This window comes from Channa argus, chromosome 23 (genome assembly GCF_033026475.1).
Source record: "Channa argus isolate prfri chromosome 23, Channa argus male v1.0, whole genome shotgun sequence".
Lineage (NCBI taxonomy): Eukaryota > Metazoa > Chordata > Actinopteri > Anabantiformes > Channidae > Channa > Channa argus.
This window is the reverse complement of record NC_090219.1, coordinates 4,250,584-4,269,901: the sequence shown is the minus strand read 5'-3', so window position 1 is coordinate 4,269,901 and position 19,318 is coordinate 4,250,584. Positions and strand designations below refer to the sequence as shown.

Here is a 19,318-nt window from a genome sequence, read left to right as displayed (position 1 = left end):
CTGAAGCTAATCAATAATAAATAAAATACTTCTTACCATTAATGCGTCTTATGGTGCTGCATGGTTTTGCTGATGGCTTTGTAGTCTGGTTGATACGTAGTGAGGTTAAGTTTCATGCAGGAGTTCCGTTAAACGTGATCGTAGATTGCTCTTGAAGTTTTTTTTGTTTATTTGGGTTATTTTTTGGTGCTCTGCTTTGCTCACAGGCATACGTAGAACCAAACATACGGCAATTGACCGTTTCATCGATGAAATTTTATCAGTGGATATTAGACACACTCGCAGTACACGCTCTCTCCACAAAGGCGACTTTCTATGTCCATTCATGCTAAAACGTACGGTACTCCTCATCTTTATTTCTTTGTCCCATCTTCTTCGTCAAAAGGGTTTGCTCTGCATAAAATAGCTAGCTGACTATTTGATTTAAAAGGAGGGAAGTTTACTTCTTGACCTCACAACGACCCATGGAGGCTACAGCATTATCCAATAAAAAAATACAGCTTTGGTGTAGGACCCTCCCGTATCCCAAAGGACAGCTGGGATTGGCTCCAGCCAGCCGCAACCCTGAACAGGTGCGGTAGAAATTGATGTATGGATTAAAAAAACATGAAAATGTTTTTTTATTTTGAATGTTATTTTTAACACTATGATTTCTGTTCTGTTTTACTTAATGTCAGCAGAATTATTAATTACTTACTGTGTTAAAAAATGTCAGCTAAGATTTATCTGCAAGCCTGATGCATTCATCAAAAGAGCCACATCTGGCTCGCGAGCCATAGTTTTCGACGCCTGCTATAGATCCTCAGCATTACTCTGTTTCATGTTCTGGTTTTTGTGTGTATAACTGTCAACTGGTGGCATGTGTGTGTTTCGTGTGTATCTGAGTGAAGATCAAGGAATTCTGCAGCTTCCTGTGGCTTTGAACTTTGGCCGGCCAACAGCGTTGGTAGCCATTACCCAGCAGAGAAAAGCTGGCTGTTTGTTTTGAACTGGCAGTGTGAACCTGTTGAAACATGACTGCAAAACAGTGTGTGTGTGTGACAGTAACGGGATGTTTGCTTGGTGTCCAACTCAGTTGTTCATGCTTTGAGTGTGTATAAAGGAGTGTGTCTTTAAAAAATGTATTCAAGCTGTTGACTGATTCACCTCCATTTGCAGTTACGTAACCAAACTCACAAGTTGAATTTTGAGTGTCAGCAGGAATCAAATCCAACACACACACGCGTGTATGACGAAAGAAGTAGGAGAGGAGAGAGAAAACATTAGAAGCAAGAAATTTTGGTAAGGATAGACTAAAAATGCATTTTCCAAAATTTGATCTATGTGAGGTTATTTCTACATGGGAAAATTAGAAATGATGTGATAAGGAAATGAGAAGCCACTTATTAGTATACAGTTTACCGTAGGTATCTGATGCTGTGTATTTTACAGTCAAGTACTGCTGCTGACCCCCTACCACAGTGAAAACACACCAGTAGTATCAGCTAGCACCAGGCCAACACATTAAATATGTAGGCATGTATATAAAGAAACCCTGTCCTCCATTTTATCCTATTTAAACTAGAGCACCTCTATGCTTCTTTTTTCCCCCTGAACTGCCTCATTCCCCCCCTCCTTCACCTTCTCCTCCCCCTCTTTTCACCACTATCTTTTAACCTCTGTGAATCCACATACAATAAATTGTATAATTTAACTCCTTTAATAGGAATTCAGAAGTGAACAGGGTAAATGGTCTAATATGTAGTTTTAATAGGAAAATTGTTTTGGATATCGGCTAAGGCTTTAAAAAAGGATGAATTAATTCAGGAAGGGGTGTCAGAGCTGGGGGAAGGGTGCAAAGAGGTTGGGGGACATTCTTTCTAGGCCCCACATAATCACTATTTGTGTTTAGCTGAATTGCCCCACTTTTTAGTGTGTGTGTGTGTGTTGTTGGGTGGGTAATGGGGTGCACTTGCAACCTAGCCGCTAGTTTAATTTCATTCATTCGAAAGAGGACAAAGCAGGGAGTTTTTGAGTTTAAGCAGCAGTGAAAAGCACCCTGACGCCTGAATGTCTAATATGTCTGCAGCATTCTCAGCTGTAGTGCACAACGCTATGTGGCCTGTGCAGTTAGTTTGAGCCAACTTTAAGATTTTAATTAATTCATCAGCAAACTGAACAATAAAGACAACCTCAAAGTGTATGCACTGCCAGCCTTCTCTTTCCAACGGATTGATATCAATAAAGCAGTTATTCCAACTCTGGGAAAGAAAATCACACAGGAGCGACTTTGCTTGTACTGTCCCTTGCTGCTGCTGCTATCACAGCTTCTTTTATTGACCGGTATTTAAAACCCACAGCTAAATATGACTTCCCTTGGGAAAGTTTAGTGCCAGTAGAAATGCGACTGACTAAAAAAGATGAACAAAAATACCACAAAATTGGAAAAGAAAATGTTCCAGCTTCCATAAACTTAGATGAATCTCAATTTTAATGTTTCAGCCAAACGGAGAAGATCGAAAAGATGTATTTAGCTTGTAGTTATTTCAGATTGATGTGTTCAGTTTTAGGTGTCAATTCAAATAGGTTAGAAGTGGTAATAACCAGCACATACAGAGTTTGGTCGGCTGAGGTTATAGCTTTATAGCTGCTCTGTTAATGGCTGTTGGGTTTAGATTAGGAGGGGACACACACACACACACACACACACACACACACACACACACACACACACACACACACACACACACAGATATGACCAAGCCAGAGGAGGCTGCACATGTCTGGCTGTTTCCCAGAGTTTAGGTTTCTATATAGAGATTACTGTCTGTATTGTAATGAGTGAGCCTACAACATACTGAAACACACACCCTCACCTGTGACAACACACTTGCTCACACACTGTGTGCTATAGTGGAAGATAATTATAGCAGTTGTTGTTTTTTTTGGTTAAAAGAATTAGAAGTGGTCTTTTTATTCAATTTGTTTAATCCTGTTATCATTCTGTCATCCCCTCCCCTTGTCTGTATGTGTACACAAATACTGAATGGTTCTTAAGTTAGTGTTATGACATTTTAATGTGATTCCCTGATGTCTGGAGCCATGCCCAATGACTTACTGGCATTATTACCCTGTGTGTGTGTTTTACACCTTTCTTTCCTAACCATAGCTACATGCCTTTTGTATCACCTATTTAACTTTGCCAAGTATGGACTACACATGACACCTACAGTGTGTAGTATGAGTCACTGTCTGGCCAGTGGGATGCTGACACACTGTGTATAGCATTAGTGAGGATCTAAGCTCTTAATCTGTTGGGTTTCTTCATCATATGGAGCTGCTGCACAAAACAAGAGCATCCTCAGTGCCACAGATTAATGATACAATGAAAGGAATGGCCAGTAGGCATTAGGTTGTGTGGTTTTCATGCAGAATACCTCTTAAAAAGATGATTTTTGAGGTTAAAGAAGTGCAAAGTGTATGATTTCAGTTGGCTGTCTGTACTGTTTTTTTTATTTAACACGTTTTAACGTTTTATTTAACAATCTTGCAAAAGTTTGCATGACTCTCACAAGCTGTTTTTGGCTTTGTGGTAAAGTTAAAGGCTAGTCACTAGTCCATGTTTAGTCCATGTTTAGTCCATGTTAAGCAAATGTTACAGGACAGTTCAACTTCACAAGCCTACAGAAATTAGCTGTTGTTTACATATTTTTATAGTGATTTTGGAATAACTAAGACCAAATGCATATATGTAATAAGTACATTTTCAAGTTGTGTGTGTCTATGGAAGACCTCTTTAGCACTACTAGCAGCATAGCTCTGCAATGACAGTGTTGGTCTGCCACTTTGGCCCAGGCTGAAATGTGCAAATATTCGATAGATACTTGTATGAATGCTATATGTATGACATTCCTTACTTGTTTGTATTTTGAAGTCCAGATTTTTTTACCTATAGTTGGTGCCATCTTTTATACTTTGAAAAGAAACTTCAAAATAAGGAGTTCTAGATGTTGTCTTTCCTCAGCATTGTGGAGTATATCTAATCCTGGGCATCACACACTTTCACTGAACCATTATCTATGTTGACATTAAAACAAGTATGCTATCAGTCGATCCGCGACAGAAGTTGGAGCCATCAGTGAACAGACCTGCTCTCGTGGGCCGGCTTCTTATTCCTAAAATATGAACAGTTGGTTTGGTTTGGACTTGGATGGCTAATTAATGCTTCTTGCTGCTAGTCCCACCATATTGCTTTGAAACCATGCCACACTTCACTCACGCCAGTCACAGTGCCAGCCTCTGAATAAATGCGCAAACACTTCACAGCAACACTCCAGCGCACATATTAATACAACCGAGCCATTAAAAATTCTCAGTTTTCATTCACAAATGCCCAATGCGACTGTACACAACCGTCCTAATTGTTGTTTGTCATACGTAGGTCACACATGGCAATACAATTGGTGGGGGAGAATGCTTTTTCTCTATTTACATCTTCCTGTGTCTGCTTGTCTCAGAGGCCTAAACGAGATTACTTTAATCCAGCTTGACCAGAGAGAAGCAGAAATCCAAATGCTGTTTACTTTCTGCCCTGTTAATGTCTCTAGCTCACTTTCTCCCCTGTCCTCCTTTTCTCTTGCAAGCCATCTCCAACAGAAGTGTCTATAAATCTGATTAACACATCTCCACCTCTTTCTCTCCAGATGACATCCTGCAGAGGGATCCTCATACTCTGTGTGCAGCAGAAATTGGCTCTGAACTCCAGAAACAGTTTGCCATCCTACCAGGTTGGTTGGATTTCTTTGTCTACTTACATTTACAGTCACACACTTGAAATTAAACTGTGTTTTCTCATGGAATTGTACAACAGGGCTTGGTGATAAATTGATTTCCAGACATACTCGGTTTAGGCAAACTTAACAAATTATGTGCAAACATGCAAACTGTAGCATCACATTTTTGCATTTTACTTTTGTGAAAGTGCAATGAGAACCAGTATCTACAAATGGGAGGAAACATTTTATCATAGTCAACTGTTCAGCATGAGCTAGTGACCCAAGACTGATCATTTTGAATTATTAAATTTTTTTTTTTTTCAGCATGGATTGTTACGTGAAGAGCACATCAAGTAAACTAATGAGAGATGAATACAATGCAACAGGCATTTGGTTGTCTCTGAATTCGGCCTTTATTTAAATCTGCTTTTAATGTAACATTGTGGATATTTTTAGCAGCTGGAAATTCAGCATAGAATTTTTGTTTAGCTTTTATGTTTTTTTTTATTTATATAGTTCATGTATTAAAATCTCGAACTGTGCACTTTTGACGTTGTTTCTCTTGTAATCAAACTGATAACAAAGTTGGAGCCAACAGACAGTCTCTGACAGCAAGAAAAATAAAAAGATCCACAGAACAGATTTGTCACCCAGATTCCAGAAATAGCTTCACTGACAGAATAATCTGCTTTTACTACAGTTTTTCTGTGTGTGTGTGTGTGCGCGCAACTTTAGTGGCAAAATAAATCATTTGGTTACTGGGATCTCCCAAATTCAATGTAGTTGTATTCAACGATGAGGTTCTTGTCAAATGTTGACCCCCTTTTGACCCTTTGTCAAAAGATTGTTTGTACATGAAGAAGTGTCACAGGAAGAGCCACCTCTTCTGTTAAGTTTGTGACAAAGCACTCTGCCGGAAAAGTTTCAAATATGACTGGTAGGACACATGCACACTTAGTGACTTAATTCATTGCCAAACCTTAATACTAACCTAATAACTAAATGTCAAAAAACAACCTAAACCTGCTTCTAACCAACCCTTAAAACCTAGTCCTCCTCATCAAACTACCATTGTCCAAATCTCTTTAAAATCAGGATAGAAGTTAAAAATTTTCAACACTACTATAGAAATGTGTATACACGCATTCACAAAGCAAAGCACACAGAGCAACATGAAACAAATTTATGCACACAGAAATGCACTCACTTGGCCCTGTGTTGGGTTACCATGACGATAATGCCAGCCCAGTAACGGCATGTGCATAATTCATCAACCATGATGATCTCGTATGCAACATGACCCACCAACGAAAGAAGTTGAGGTTTGTGTGTGTGTGTGTGTGTGTGTGTGTGTGGAGTCTGTATTTATCGAAAATGTAAATCATCATTTAAAGGTCATCTTTGTGTTTTTTTTCCTATAATAGTGTGGAACAGAAAATCATTTGCATGATTTCAAGGTGTTAGGAAAAAAATAAATAAATCGCAATCTATAACCAAATGGCCAAAAGCTTTACTATAGCTGGCTAAAGAAAGGGAACAGGAATAGATGCATTGAAATTTGCTTACTTACTTGCTCACTCTTCTGGGAAAGACACCTTTCCATGTTTATTGAGGTGAAACTTTAACATTTTAAAATTTGAATTTACTAGTTATGTAACTTGCCAAAACCTTGAACTTTTTGTAATTTCCCTTCTGATATTATTCTCTCTCACTTTCTCTCCAGGGGGGCGTGGGATTAACGGCAGCCCGATCATTATCTTCCCAGAATTCCCAGCCTTCAGCGAGCTGGAGGAGGAAGAGGTCCACAATGTCCTCACCTACCTCACCAGCATTCCCAGGTTGACACACACACACACACACACACACACACACACACACACACACACACACACACACACACACACACACACACACACACACACACACACACACACACACACACACACACACAGAGCTTTATTTGGCTTGACGACCAACAAGCTGTGTATGCAAATGGGAAGTGTAATGCCACATGGAGGCAAAAGATGGCAGCATGTCACCAAAGGAGAGGCACAAAGACAAGAGGCTCAAAAACATAAAGAAATTGCTTTTACAGAAAATGAAAGATGGCAGAAAACAGAATTCTTAGAACCACAATTTAAAAAAAAAAAGGACAAAACCTTCTTTTCTTTGCCCCACTGCTTTCACCTCCCTTTCACCTTTCCTCTACTGCTGAGTGCTGCAACCTACCAAACACACACTCTCACATACATATAATTAAGAAAAGGAGAATATTTATCTGTATAGCTATAGGTACTTGTATTTATGTGTGTATCATGGCGGCCAGTTTTTTTTTTTTTTTTTTTTTTTTTTTGAGGCTCATCACCTTTCATACCCCCCTCTCTCTGATTCCCCTCCCTTTCTCCCCACCAGCGATTTGCACCCAGCTGCCAGTCGGCTGCACCCTGAGCTGTGATTGGCCGTGTAGGGACAGCAAGATGCAGGGCTTAGTTTTAATTGGCTGAGGGTAAGAAGCGGGTGGTGGAGGAGCTGAGGGAACAGGGAAAAAGAAGAAGGGAGATGCTCTTTAAGGATGTGAACAGACACATCTCTCTATCTGTGAAATGCATCAGATGACGGTGGATGTAGAAGCTGAAGATGGAAACGAACAGAATAAGGAAAAATGAACGAAGATTGGATTATTTTTGGATAACATTGGACTATTAAGGATTTCTAGGGTTTTGTTCTGGAATAGCAGCAATTTTCACATTTCAACCGGCTTCATCGGCTTTGAACATTTGTTCTTGTAGACATGGATTGAGGATTTGCTGTTGCAGCATTCACTGGGTAGTGTTTTGATTTCATGGGGTCGTGTGGGGGGTGGGTGTGTGTGTGTGTGAGAGAGAGAGAGAGAGAGAGAGAGAGAGAGAGAGAGCGAAGAGAATTGGCTAGTGACACTCCAGATGGACCATCTCTGCAGTATTTCTGTGTCGGCCTCTGTGTGTATTTTTGCTTTTTTGCTGGTGTTTAGGGCTTGGAATGCATGTTGATTTGTCCAACGGGACCTTTGGTAGAAAGGCTGTGCGCACGCACACACACACACACACACACACACACACACACACACACACACACACACACACACACACACACACACACACACATTAGCTTAATGAGGCTGCTACATATGGCACAGTCTGTGGAATGAATGGCAAGATTTTCTCATGCGGATGTACAGTGTACACACGAGCCAATGTTGCCATGGTAATTAGGCTTCTCTTACAATCAACACTGACAAAAAATCAACATCAGACCTTTCTGTTTTTCTTACTGTGTAGGCCAAAATTGATAATCTGTAACTGTATATAATATTTTTATATATGCTGTTATGTCAGTTCATCATGAACCAGGATGAAGATTTAGTAAATGGAAGCATTGAAATTCTTCCATTCCTCATGTCAAGAAGAAAATGGAAGCCCCCCTACACATCAATATGGTCCATAAACATCCGTGTTGAAATAATGTCCATTAATGCCATATGTAATTGTACCTATTTTCTAGACCTGTATTATAACAAACCCATAGTAAAGTGGTTTCCGTGGTGATTACCATGTACTCCTTTCTCCTGCAGTGTTGCAGCATCAGGAGTGGGTTTCATCCTGGTCATCGACAGACGACTGGACCGATGGGCTGCCGTCAGGGCTACCCTGCTCCGCATCGCAGTAAGACAGTGTGGTTGTGTCTTTGTGTTTGTGAAAGGGAAACTATTCTAATTGTGTACTGGATCAGTTTGTTTGTGTGCATTTACTGATGAATTGACCCTGATGAGCGAACAAATGGCTGTTTTGGTGCGAGTCCAGTAGATGTAGTAATGTCTGTTTTTAAATATGCATCTGTCGTCGTAGTTTCCAGTGTCAGCTGTGATTGTGTATAATTTGTTTTTTCATGATTTATACAGAGCGACAGATGGTTTTTGTCAGATTTGGTGCATTTGCTACAGTACAAGCTGTACTGTGTGCATTTTAAATTTAGTTGGTACGTATTCTGTAGCTGTACTAGCAATTGGGTAACTGTATTTTCCTTTTATGGGGAATGAGGCAGGGAGTGAAAAATGCTGTGCTAACCTGGAGTGGGCAATAGGAGTCTCACACTGTGTCAACATGGTGTGTGTCAAATGAGATGCTGTTGGTTGATTGTGTAATTCATTTTGAGCCATCATCCTTGTATGTGTGTTTCATTAGCCTGCTAGCCTACTTCTTGGACAGTGTACAACTTTCAAGCCTTGCTAAGAATGACAAATTGAAAAGGGAGGATGGAAGATGGAGGATCCACAGGGATCATAAATGGAAAAAATAAGACCACAGAGCTGCAGAGCAGTGGAGGATTTACATCACAGATTTTCTCATCAAAGTTACTGATCGCTGCCCTCTGAAGCCCTTTGAAAAATTAAAAAAAGTAGAACAAGAAACTGCTAAATCTAAAAGATGTGGGGTCAGGATGAGGCTTTAAGAAATGAGCACGGTCTTTATTTGTAGAAAAACAACAACCACTTTATATTCAAAAACATCTCTTCCATTTGTAAATCCTAATTATTTGGCTCTGCCAACATGAGGAGGAACCTTCACCACATCTGTTGCAAAGGTGCTCATCCTGTATCCCACCATTTAACATGTTCGATGTATGCAGATATATGCTAATATATGCTAATTGAAAGCTGATTATCATCAGGCCTAATGGTGTTTCCATGGCATCTCTAAAAAATAGCCCCACTGTGACAGTAGATCCTTATGAAGCACCTTGCTTTAGTAACTCCACCAAGTCAGTTTAATAGCTACATACACAAAGATCTGCACACTCCAAGACATGGAGGCAGGCCGTGTACAAAAGAGGTGGGTTTTACTAATAGCAGGGAACTAATTTGTAGCTGTCTCTCTGCTTTAATTGGTATTAAATGAGTATAATATATATAAGTATGGTGCTCTGAATAGAAGCGAACGTGTATTAGTAACACATCACCATCTCTAAACTAAAGCCCTTTTATCGAATATTAATTTAATGTAGCTCTAAAGTGAAGAAACCCCTTAACCCACCAGGAGTACTTAAAGTGTAGTATGTTTTCTAGTATTATTTTCCTACCCACAACTTGACAACGTGCAATTCTTCTAGCACTGCATTCTGTTCTTTCAGTGATAACAATGAAACTAAGAAATAAATTAAATAATGATAACGTGAATCTGTGGAAACCCTATGATGTAGAAGAGGTAGTTTTGCAGCCTGGCTGTTGAAGCTTCTGTTCTCTCGTTCTCTCTCTCATTCTCTCGTTCTCTCTCGTTTCTCTGTCTCTCTTTCGTTTTCTCTTTTTCGTTCTCTCTCCACTCTTCTATTCTGCTTTTGTGATCCTGTCTGTGCCCTCTGCAGTCATCCTCTGCTTTCCTTTCCTCACTGTACTGTAAATACTAAAAAACATATTTAAAACGCACTGGGAACACTACAGTGTGTATTTTTATTTTCAGCTGTTTTTGTTTTAAAATCTTTACTCATAACTTCTTTAAATCCAGGTGGTTGACAAATGACATCATAGTGTGACAACTGGAAACTTAGAATTGTGTTTCTAAAATAATTCTTGCTCTAGGATTATTAAAATTACAAGGAATTCATAAAAATGCACAGGTGTTTCAGCTTTAAAGCCTATTTATATTTGATGCAGAATACAGAAAGTGAGTCCATGGTTGCATTATAGCCTAACCTGAAGGCATAAAGAGCAGGTGGTGAGAGCAGTGCCACGCATTCTCTCCGGTCCCCTCTGGTGTAGCTGTCATTGTACCACGTCTGCTTTGTCCAGCAGCCAGAGACATGCAAGCCCACTTGAGAATGAAGGTTGTTTGTCTTCCCATGAGGTGCTCTGCCCATCAAGGCCGTTCAAGGTTGTCTGCTTCCATGCTGATAAAAGAAAGAAAGGGGGAGGGAGGGAGTGGGCATATAAACCACACGTTTGTCATCTTATGATGCAAACTTGTAGTTTTGGGCCCATGTACAGTGTTATCCTGTGGATAAAATGAGGGTGAACTTTGACCTCTATAGTCACCACATTTCACAATGCTTCATATACAGACTTAAATATCATCGTGATCATCTATATTTACATCACAATTCTACTGCAGGTCCGCAGTGTAAACACAAAGACACAATGTAGCTTTTCTTAACTGTCTGGATCCACATGATGTCAAATGACAATCTCTGTTGCATCCCATTTGTGTGACTTAGGGGTAGTAAATATGCAGCCATTCAGGCATGCTGTAGAGTAAGACTGCTGCAGGATAGTTGGCTCTATCAACTGGTGTAAACAAGAGGCTTGGATTTGTTTAGCACATCATTGACAGTCAAGATCCAGCAAAAAAGCAGTTATACTATAGCAATAGTAGCAATAGTCTACCTTGAGAAAAGGTGCAAAATGTCTTTTTTTTTTGTAACTGGGACACATTTCATGTTCAAAAGCTCTGGTACAGAGAGATTTGGGGTTTGGGCAGTTGATTTAATATGGTGGTTATCCAATTCCCTGGAGATGGTGTGGATGTCATTAACAGACATGACTGGAGTGGTTTTCCTCCCCTCTTCCCGACTGAAAGAATACAAATCACCCTGGTCAAAAGAAACTGATATTCCCAATCCTTATCATTTATTAATGTGTGCTTTTTATCTATGATATGTGTTCATGTGTGTGCAATGTGTATGAGCGTGTATTTTGGGATGTGTATTGAAATTAGAATGTCTCTAACCTGTCGGGTGGATGCAGTGAGTGTGTATTGTCATGTTAATACAGAGATACAAATTTAAAAAAACAAAACTCCAAAAGGAAATGGATTTCAATTAGAGATATACTGCTTACTTTGTTTCATGTGGGAAGGGTTTTTTCTGCTCAGGAATCAGCTCAATAAAAAAATTTAAATACACATATACATATAAATTATAAACAAACATTTATAATTGTCATATTTCTGCGCAAGAGTAATTTGCTATAATTAGCACAGCATGTACCAAAAGGGAGCATGTAGTGTGGAGACTGGGAATGAACCAAGTACAATAAGAGCTGAATGTTCAAAACTGGCTGACTTTAATTAATGTCACAGCTGTATGCGTGTGTGTGCTAACAATAAATGATTGGAAGAACAAAGAGAAGCTGCAGCCCTATCAAACCTTTGACAACTCCTACACACACACACACACACACACACACACACACACACACACACACACACACACACACACACACACACACAAGCCTCTCATTACTCCTCCCTAGTATTCTGTCATGCATTTTCTCTGTCGCCATCTCTTCTCATGCATTTACCAGGGAGAATGGTTTCTATGGCAACGCTGTATGGGCATTTCAGCTGTGTGTTTGAGAGAGAGGGATTAAACTAAAGCCATGTATATTACTTAGTCCTAGCATTGTAACACCTGGTTAAAAAAAAAAAAAGTGATGTTCTTTGTAATTCATGGGAAGTTTGGATTTTTTGTGATGATGATTTACATTAGCACAATTTTTTTTGAGACATTGTAGACCGTTTCTTTGCTGTTACTCCACATGTGCATTATGAGCAGTTTTTTTAATTTATGAAAAATTAAATGGCTAAATTTAATAACATTTGGATACAAATTTTCAATATTGACTAATTGAATTTCACCTGTAGAAAAGGCAGAGTGGCCGACAACCAACCATAGGCTCGGAGGCTCGCACCCTGCTTCTTCTAAGCACATACCAAAGTGTCCCTGGGCAAGACACGCAACCCCCAACAGCCTATCCCCATCTGTCCAGTTCCGTTTCCAAACCCTGCAGAAATTGGGGAGGGTTGCGTCAGGAAGGGCATCCGACGTAAAAACTGTGCCAAATCAACATGCGGACAAATAATCCACTGTAGCGACCCTGAACTCGCAGGATAAACTGAAAGGACAAAAAATAAATAAAAAATGTTTGATTAGGCAGCTTAAATACAACATGTGCCTGACTTTAGTTATAGCACTACTAAGGAATTTCTGAGCTTGTCACATATCTGAGCTTCCTCTGGCCCTGTGTGTGTGTGTTTCTGTGTACAGTACATGTCACCCTACATCGATTTATGATGCCTAACAGGGTGGAGTGATTCACCCAGGCTTTTAGAGGAAGCCATAACCAATCTAGGCTTTCAGCTTACAGGCCTCTGGGGCTGTTTTCTGTGTAAAGGCAATTCTACGCTTTATACCTGTTAGTGTGGCGGTGGACACACAGAAACTATGGCTACTCCCAAAGACACAGGGGTAATAAAATTACACAACAACTGTGATAAAATGTAGGAGACTTTGTGGATATAAAGTCCTGTGACAACCCCTTTATGGTTGGTTCAGGATTGCAGCAGTGGGGCAGTGGTTATACAGATGGCAAAGAATCTCCCTTTATTAGCTCAAACTGCTAATAGATGATTCCGTTTTTGCTTTGTAAACATCTATCACAAATCTAAAGTATATTTAATTAGAATAATCTCTGACAGTTTTATTTTTGCTGTCATGTCCCTTTTTGATGACAACTTAAATATGGGGATCCATCATGAATAGTTTATCATTTCATGACATGTCTTTTTTTTTTATCTTCTGCCTGTTTTGTCAAACATGGTCCCTTTAATGCAGCAAATTGTGTGACTGGCTTTAAGCAAGTTATGATTACCATATTATTTTCTACAACCCAGTTTGTTACAGTAAAATTTTGTTTACTTTCCTCTGTCACACTTTTCTCACCACACTTTTTTGGTTTTGATTAATTTGGATGAACATGAACCATTAAAGTTAAAGTTTTAGATTTTAGCCTTATTAGTTTTTTTTTCTTTTTATTTATCTTTTGACCCAAAATTCAACCTCTCTTGAACAGGACTGTAAGACTTAGAAATACTGAGCTCATGTGTCCTGCATTCTCCTGCATTCCTGACTCTTTTTGTTAACAAAGGATATTTTTCATTGAGGGGATAAAAATTTAACAAAAAAGCTGACACTGAATTTCAAAATACACTATAAATAGATGTAAATTATCCCTGACTGCTGGTACACTTAATTCACACTCATTCCAAAATTTACACATGTAGTAACACATTCTTAACTTTAGTTTTTTCTCTTTCAGGGCTCATTTCCAGGGAACTTGAACTTGGTTCTTGTGTTGCGTCCCACTACCTTGTTCCAGCGGACTCTGTCGGACTTCCTGTTCAAGTTCAACAAGGATGAGTTCAAAATGAAGGTGCCTGTATGACCTTTGTATGCATGCGTTTATGCTGAATCTTGTTCCTACATAATGCACGTGTTTTTGTGACATACTGAAGCATCCCTGGAGAGCTGTGAGATCCCGAATAGCCCAGGGTCCTGTAATACTTCACATAGTCTATTAATATACTGTAATTGATTGTAGCCATTTTTATCAGGTGGTGATGCTGAGTTCGGTAACTGAGCTACATGCCTATATCGACCCAGGACAATTGACAACAGAGCTGGGAGGCACACAGGAGTACCAACATGATAGCTGGATCTCACATCGCACTGTATGAACATATGCACACATTTACTTACACACACACGCCCCTCCTGTGCAGTATGTATATTTTTGTATCTTTATACATGTGTGACCCCTTCTCTACTCCTGAATTTATAAATTAACCCCCACAGGCAATCGAAGCCTTTGCCCTGATGGTGAAGACCACGGCTCAGACCCTGCAGGCATTTGGCACTGAGCTTGCAGAGACAGAATTGCCCAACACTGCTGAGGCCACCACCAACCTGCTGCACGCACACACTCTAAAGAAGGATAAAATGAAGGTCAGAGTTGCAAATTTACAAACATGGCACACAGCTATAATGTCTTTACAGTTTTCTTTTCCTCTCACAGATTTGACTTTATGTGATGTAGTGAGTTTTCTCTGATGTGAAATTTTTATAGAATTTATTTTTAAATGCTATTATTGTTTAAGTAAATGCCTGCTTTCATTTTCAGGAGGATCTGCAGGTGGCACTGTCTCAGGGTGGACGCCTGATGGAGTATATCAATGAGCCTTTAAAGACAGACCCTGAATACACCATGACGCATGATGAACTGGAGAATTTAGCCACTGTACAGAGGTAAAGGAAGGGATGAATGGAGACATGAATAGATAAAGAAGTTGCTAAACCCTTGCATAAATCCCCTCTCATGCCACCACTGCCTCTTCTTCCCTTTTATTTCCTGTCTACGTATCTTTTCTTTCTTCCATTTTTTGCCCTCACTCTCAGGCTCCTGGGTCAGCTAGACGAAACAGCGATGGCGTTTGATGATTTCTGGGAGCGCCACCGCACTAAGCTGGAGCACTGTCTGCAGCTGCGCCATTTTGAACTGCACTTCCGTGAAGTGAGTCGAATCAAGTGATGGGAAATACAGTTGATTTGAGCATTTAACTCTCCTACATCTGCAGTTGAGCTACTTTAGATAAACGTTAACCCACATTTGTTTGGTAGGTGCGTTGCCAGCTTGATGCAACATCAGAGCGCTTGTCTGGTTTTTCTGAGGTCAGCTTAACGCCTGCCCATGCTGAACACCTCCTCCTAGAGCTCAGCAGCCATGAGGACAAGGCCTGTGTAAGACAAAAACACACACAAACAAAATCCTGATCCATCATGAAGCTCACGTGGTTAAGAAAGCACACATTCAATGCTGTCACCTTTGATGCGTCCTTGAAGCAACATGGCTAATGTTATAAGCAGTGTCATGGCCTGTTCTATCCCTTGTTCACTGACATAAATTGATTTGGTTGTGAGAGATAAAGAAGTAGAGGGGACATCAGTCTATAGTTTCAGCTACACATGTAGAAATACTGAATTTATATTTATATAAAACCCACTCCATCCACTGAGTAATAAAGACTGCACTCTGCACAAAAGCGATGGGGAGGACTGAGAAGGAGAAACGGAGGCAGATGTTTTATTGTCAGCCATTGATTGATGATGTATTCATTGCTGTCTTATCACAAGCCAATGCTCTGAATGCTCTGATATTAGAAACAGGCATTGTTGCTGTTTTTGAATAGGAGGTACTTGACCATGCTCTGTCCCTGGCCTGTGACGGGGACCGCCTGATAGAAAATGGTCATTATGCTGAGGACTCCATCAGGCCGAAGTGCAGTGAGTTGAGAGGAGTGTGCGAGGACATTAATTGTACTCTGAGGAGCAAGAAGAGCCTTCTACTGAGGGCGATGGAGCTTCATCGCTGTTTGGAGAAGGTAGGATGTGTGGGTTATGTTGGGTTTGCGTGAGAGAGAGAGAAAGATTCAGTGCCACGCATCACATTCATTTAATTAGAAGCATTAGGCCTAAGTTTGGGAGATTTAAGTGTATCCCTTCTAAACACTTTGCCCCTTCAGGCATCACAGTGGTGTGAGGAGGGCATCTTTTTGTTGGCGAGCCAGTCAGTAGACCGATGTCAGTCACAGGATGGAGCTGAAGCTGCTCTGCAGGAACTGGAGCGATACCTGGACACAGCGCCACTGCACACCCTGACTGACTGCAGTGCCATCTGCTGCCAGTACGAGGCAGTACTCACTACTCAGCTCAGGGTCAGTAGGAAGCATAATAAATGCATGCTTTTCTAACAATTTTAATAACTTTTTGGAATGTGATACGTCCTTCTTATTTCAAAGTTCACTTTTGATTGGATTTGCATTTGGTCGCTATCAGGAGCAGGTAGAGCGAGTTTTCCAAAAGCAAAGCTCTGTCCAGGAGATGTTTGAGAAGAGACGCGTCAGCCTGAAAAAACTGGCCGCCAAACAGACAAGACCAGTACAGCCAGTAGCACCTAGACCTGAAGTGAAGTCTCCACTCTCCTCTCCCAGTAAGCCAGGATCAATAGACAAATTGAGTTAAAAAAAGGGAGCAGCATGCATTAGTTTTATGCATAGAAATCACAACTCTTCAAATCGTTGTTTCGTCTCTGTCATTTAGATCAACAGAGAAAAGAGAGAAGATACTCAGCAGATAATGCCATTTGCAAAAAGGTAAACGCTAGATATGATTGAAAATTTCATACCAATTGATATGGTTGTAAATTTTTGTTTAATCAGACTGTAGAAACGAATGAATGTGTTTTTTCAAGGTTGAGTCGCCCATTCAAAATGGCAGCACAAGACATGCTTCTCTATCAGAAGAAGAGGAAAACCTGGCAGTACTTCGACGGTAAGAGGTCCAAGGTCTTCCCGGAGCCACAGATAAGAAAACAGTTGATGGACAGTCTTGTATTTTTAATGTCTGAGTTACTTTATTATTAAGTAAGTTGGATTCACAATATAACATTGTTGTTCTGATTTGGATCAGCTGAAAGCTTTCTTTGTGTGTATTCCAGTCATGTGATGAATGAACTGCTGGAGACAGAAAGAGCATATGTGGAGGAGCTGCTGTGTGTGCTGGAGGTGGGTGTGTTGTTTCCCATTTGTGAGTTCAAGAGGATCGATAATTCAGTCATCCCAGCATTAATTGGTGCAGGAAATGAATCACTTTGCTGATTTGTTGGTGCACTGTGACTATTATTGACCTCCAGGGGTATGCAACTGAGATGGACAACCCCGCTATGGCTCACCTCATCCCCAGCACTCTGCTCAACAAGAAAGATGTACTGTTTGGCAACATGTCTGAAATCTACCAGTTCCATAAGAGGTTCTCTTCTTTCAGACCACTAGTTTAGCTGTGAAATCAAACATTTCTTTTGTGGTTATTTCTTACATGTTGTGTTTGTCTTCAGGACATTTCTAAAGGAACTGGAAGCATACACTGACTGCCCAGAACTGGTGGGCCGCTGCTTTTTAGAAAGGGTAATAACTTCTTCCAAACAATAACTTGTTTGCTTTGAACTCATTATACTCAAATAAAAAAAAAAATTAATTAGACCCTGGCAACAGTAAACAGGCATCAATACATTTGTCTCTAACAGTTTTAGCTTGGTAACCACTAGTTTTGTCCTCTGTGTAGATGAAGGACCTGCAGATCTATGAGGCCTACTGCCAGAACAAACCTCGCTCTGAGAGCTTGTGGAGACAGTGCTCCGACTGTGCCTTCTTCCAGGTTTGAACATCTTGAAGCTCTAACAACATTAACCAAGTTCCAGTTTTGTTGTTGTTGATTTATGCTTTGCAAAGCAGGAGTGCCAGAAGAAGCTGGAACATAAACTTGGTTTGGACTCCTACCTCCTTAAACCTGTACAGAGAATCACAAAGTACCAGCTACTGCTTAAGGTTTGTGCTTGCATTACTATCTATGTAAACACTATTACATGCTTATGTAAGAGGAGGAGGACAGTTGTATTCTCCACTTTATTATTGCAGGAGTTGTTGAAGTACAGTAAAGGCTGTGAAGGCTCTGACGACCTACAGGAAGCTCTCTCCTCCATCCTGGGAATCCTCAAAGCTGTTAACGACTCCATGCACCTCATTGCCATCACAGGATACGAGGTCTGAGACACTACAGTGGCATTTAGCTGGTTGGCTTGTGCACCAGTGGACCTGTACTTGTCCTGTAACACCTGGCTGGCTCTCTTTTCCCTCTTTTTAGGGGAACCTGTCAGATCTGGGTCGTCTGCTGATGCAGGGCTCCTTCAGCGTGTGGACGGAGCATAAGAAAGGTCATGCTAAGGTTAAGGATCTGGCCAGGTTTAAGCCCATGCAGAGGCACCTGTTCCTGCACGAGAAGGCTCTGCTCTTCTGCAAGAGGAGAGAGGAGAATGGGGAGGGCTACGAGAAAGCGCCATCATACAGTTTCAAACACTCCCTCAGTGTAAGATCACATTGCCGTAGTGACAAATCATGGTGACTGTGCAGCTTATTTGAGCTTTCTCATATGATTCTTATCTCTCAGATGAGTGCAGTGGGGATAACAGAGAATGCTAAAGGTGACAACAAGAAGTTTGAGATTTGGTGCAACTCCAGAGAAGAAGTTTTTATAGTTCAGGTAAGGTCACAAAGGAGTAGCTTGAATTTCCCAGTAGTCCACTCTTTTTTTTTAAAAATAAAATCCTTTCACTGTAAGTGATGACATAACTGTCATTATTCGTCTCATCTAGGCTCCAACAGCAGAGATTAAAACAGCATGGGTGAGCGAGATCCGCAAAGTTCTGACTCAGCAGCTCAAAGCCTGCAGAGGTGCAAGGAAACGCTTCTTTGCTTTCCTGATTGTTTGTTTCTTGCACAGACTTCCTGTTTATAACTTCACTGTGCTGTTGTATGTTTCAGATGCCAGTCAGCAGAAGAGCCCAGACTCTGTTTTCGTCAGTCCCACCAGCAGCAACAGCACCATCTCCCTCAGGTTGGTGGGAGCATACAGCGTTTACCCGCAGCACACAAACAGACTTGAGGCAAAACAAGTGCTTGTTTTTATTGTGATGCTTTCTTCTTGTTTTCTATCACAGTCCTTTCCGCAGCAACACTCAAAAGAACCAGAAGAAGCAAGATGAAAAAAAGGCAGAGCCAAACCCGACCTCCGACACAAACTCCTCGTCCTCGCCGAAACACAAAGGTGAGCATTTAATAAAGGCTACATCCTCATACACATAAAGGCAA

General features: G+C 40.6%; 1 protein-coding gene across 13 annotated transcripts in view; it reads left to right on the top strand.

The window, feature by feature from the left end:
- mcf2la (mcf.2 cell line derived transforming sequence-like a) overlaps positions 1–19,318 on the top strand; it is a 39,727-nt gene that overhangs the window by 14,049 nt on the left and 6,360 nt on the right. For 7 of the 13 annotated variants that reach the window (XM_067493472.1, XM_067493473.1, XM_067493475.1 and 4 more), the window contains 25 exons: positions 4,683–4,766; positions 6,478–6,592; positions 8,365–8,455; positions 13,879–13,992; positions 14,174–14,290; positions 14,415–14,564; positions 14,740–14,864; positions 15,015–15,129; positions 15,237–15,356; positions 15,806–15,997; positions 16,139–16,330; positions 16,452–16,605; positions 16,716–16,768; positions 16,867–16,946; positions 17,113–17,179; positions 17,308–17,423; positions 17,509–17,578; positions 17,736–17,828; positions 17,906–17,998; positions 18,089–18,214; positions 18,315–18,536; positions 18,618–18,710; positions 18,823–18,901; positions 18,992–19,064; positions 19,168–19,274. In XM_067493472.1, coding sequence (XP_067349573.1) covers positions 4,683–4,766; positions 6,478–6,592; positions 8,365–8,455; positions 13,879–13,992; positions 14,174–14,290; positions 14,415–14,564; positions 14,740–14,864; positions 15,015–15,129; positions 15,237–15,356; positions 15,806–15,997; positions 16,139–16,330; positions 16,452–16,605; positions 16,716–16,768; positions 16,867–16,946; positions 17,113–17,179; positions 17,308–17,423; positions 17,509–17,578; positions 17,736–17,828; positions 17,906–17,998; positions 18,089–18,214; positions 18,315–18,536; positions 18,618–18,710; positions 18,823–18,901; positions 18,992–19,064; positions 19,168–19,274 — 2,841 coding nt within the window. Of the gene's footprint in view, positions 1–4,682; positions 4,767–6,477; positions 6,593–7,275; positions 7,581–7,649; positions 8,274–8,364; positions 8,456–13,878; positions 13,993–14,173; positions 14,291–14,414; positions 14,565–14,739; positions 14,865–15,014; positions 15,130–15,236; positions 15,357–15,805; positions 15,998–16,138; positions 16,331–16,451; positions 16,606–16,715; positions 16,769–16,866; positions 16,947–17,112; positions 17,180–17,307; positions 17,424–17,508; positions 17,579–17,735; positions 17,829–17,905; positions 17,999–18,088; positions 18,215–18,314; positions 18,537–18,617; positions 18,711–18,822; positions 18,902–18,991; positions 19,065–19,167; positions 19,275–19,318 lie in introns of those variants that run through there. The other 6 variants (XR_010912226.1, XR_010912227.1, XR_010912228.1 and 3 more) reach the window with 3 other exon arrangements.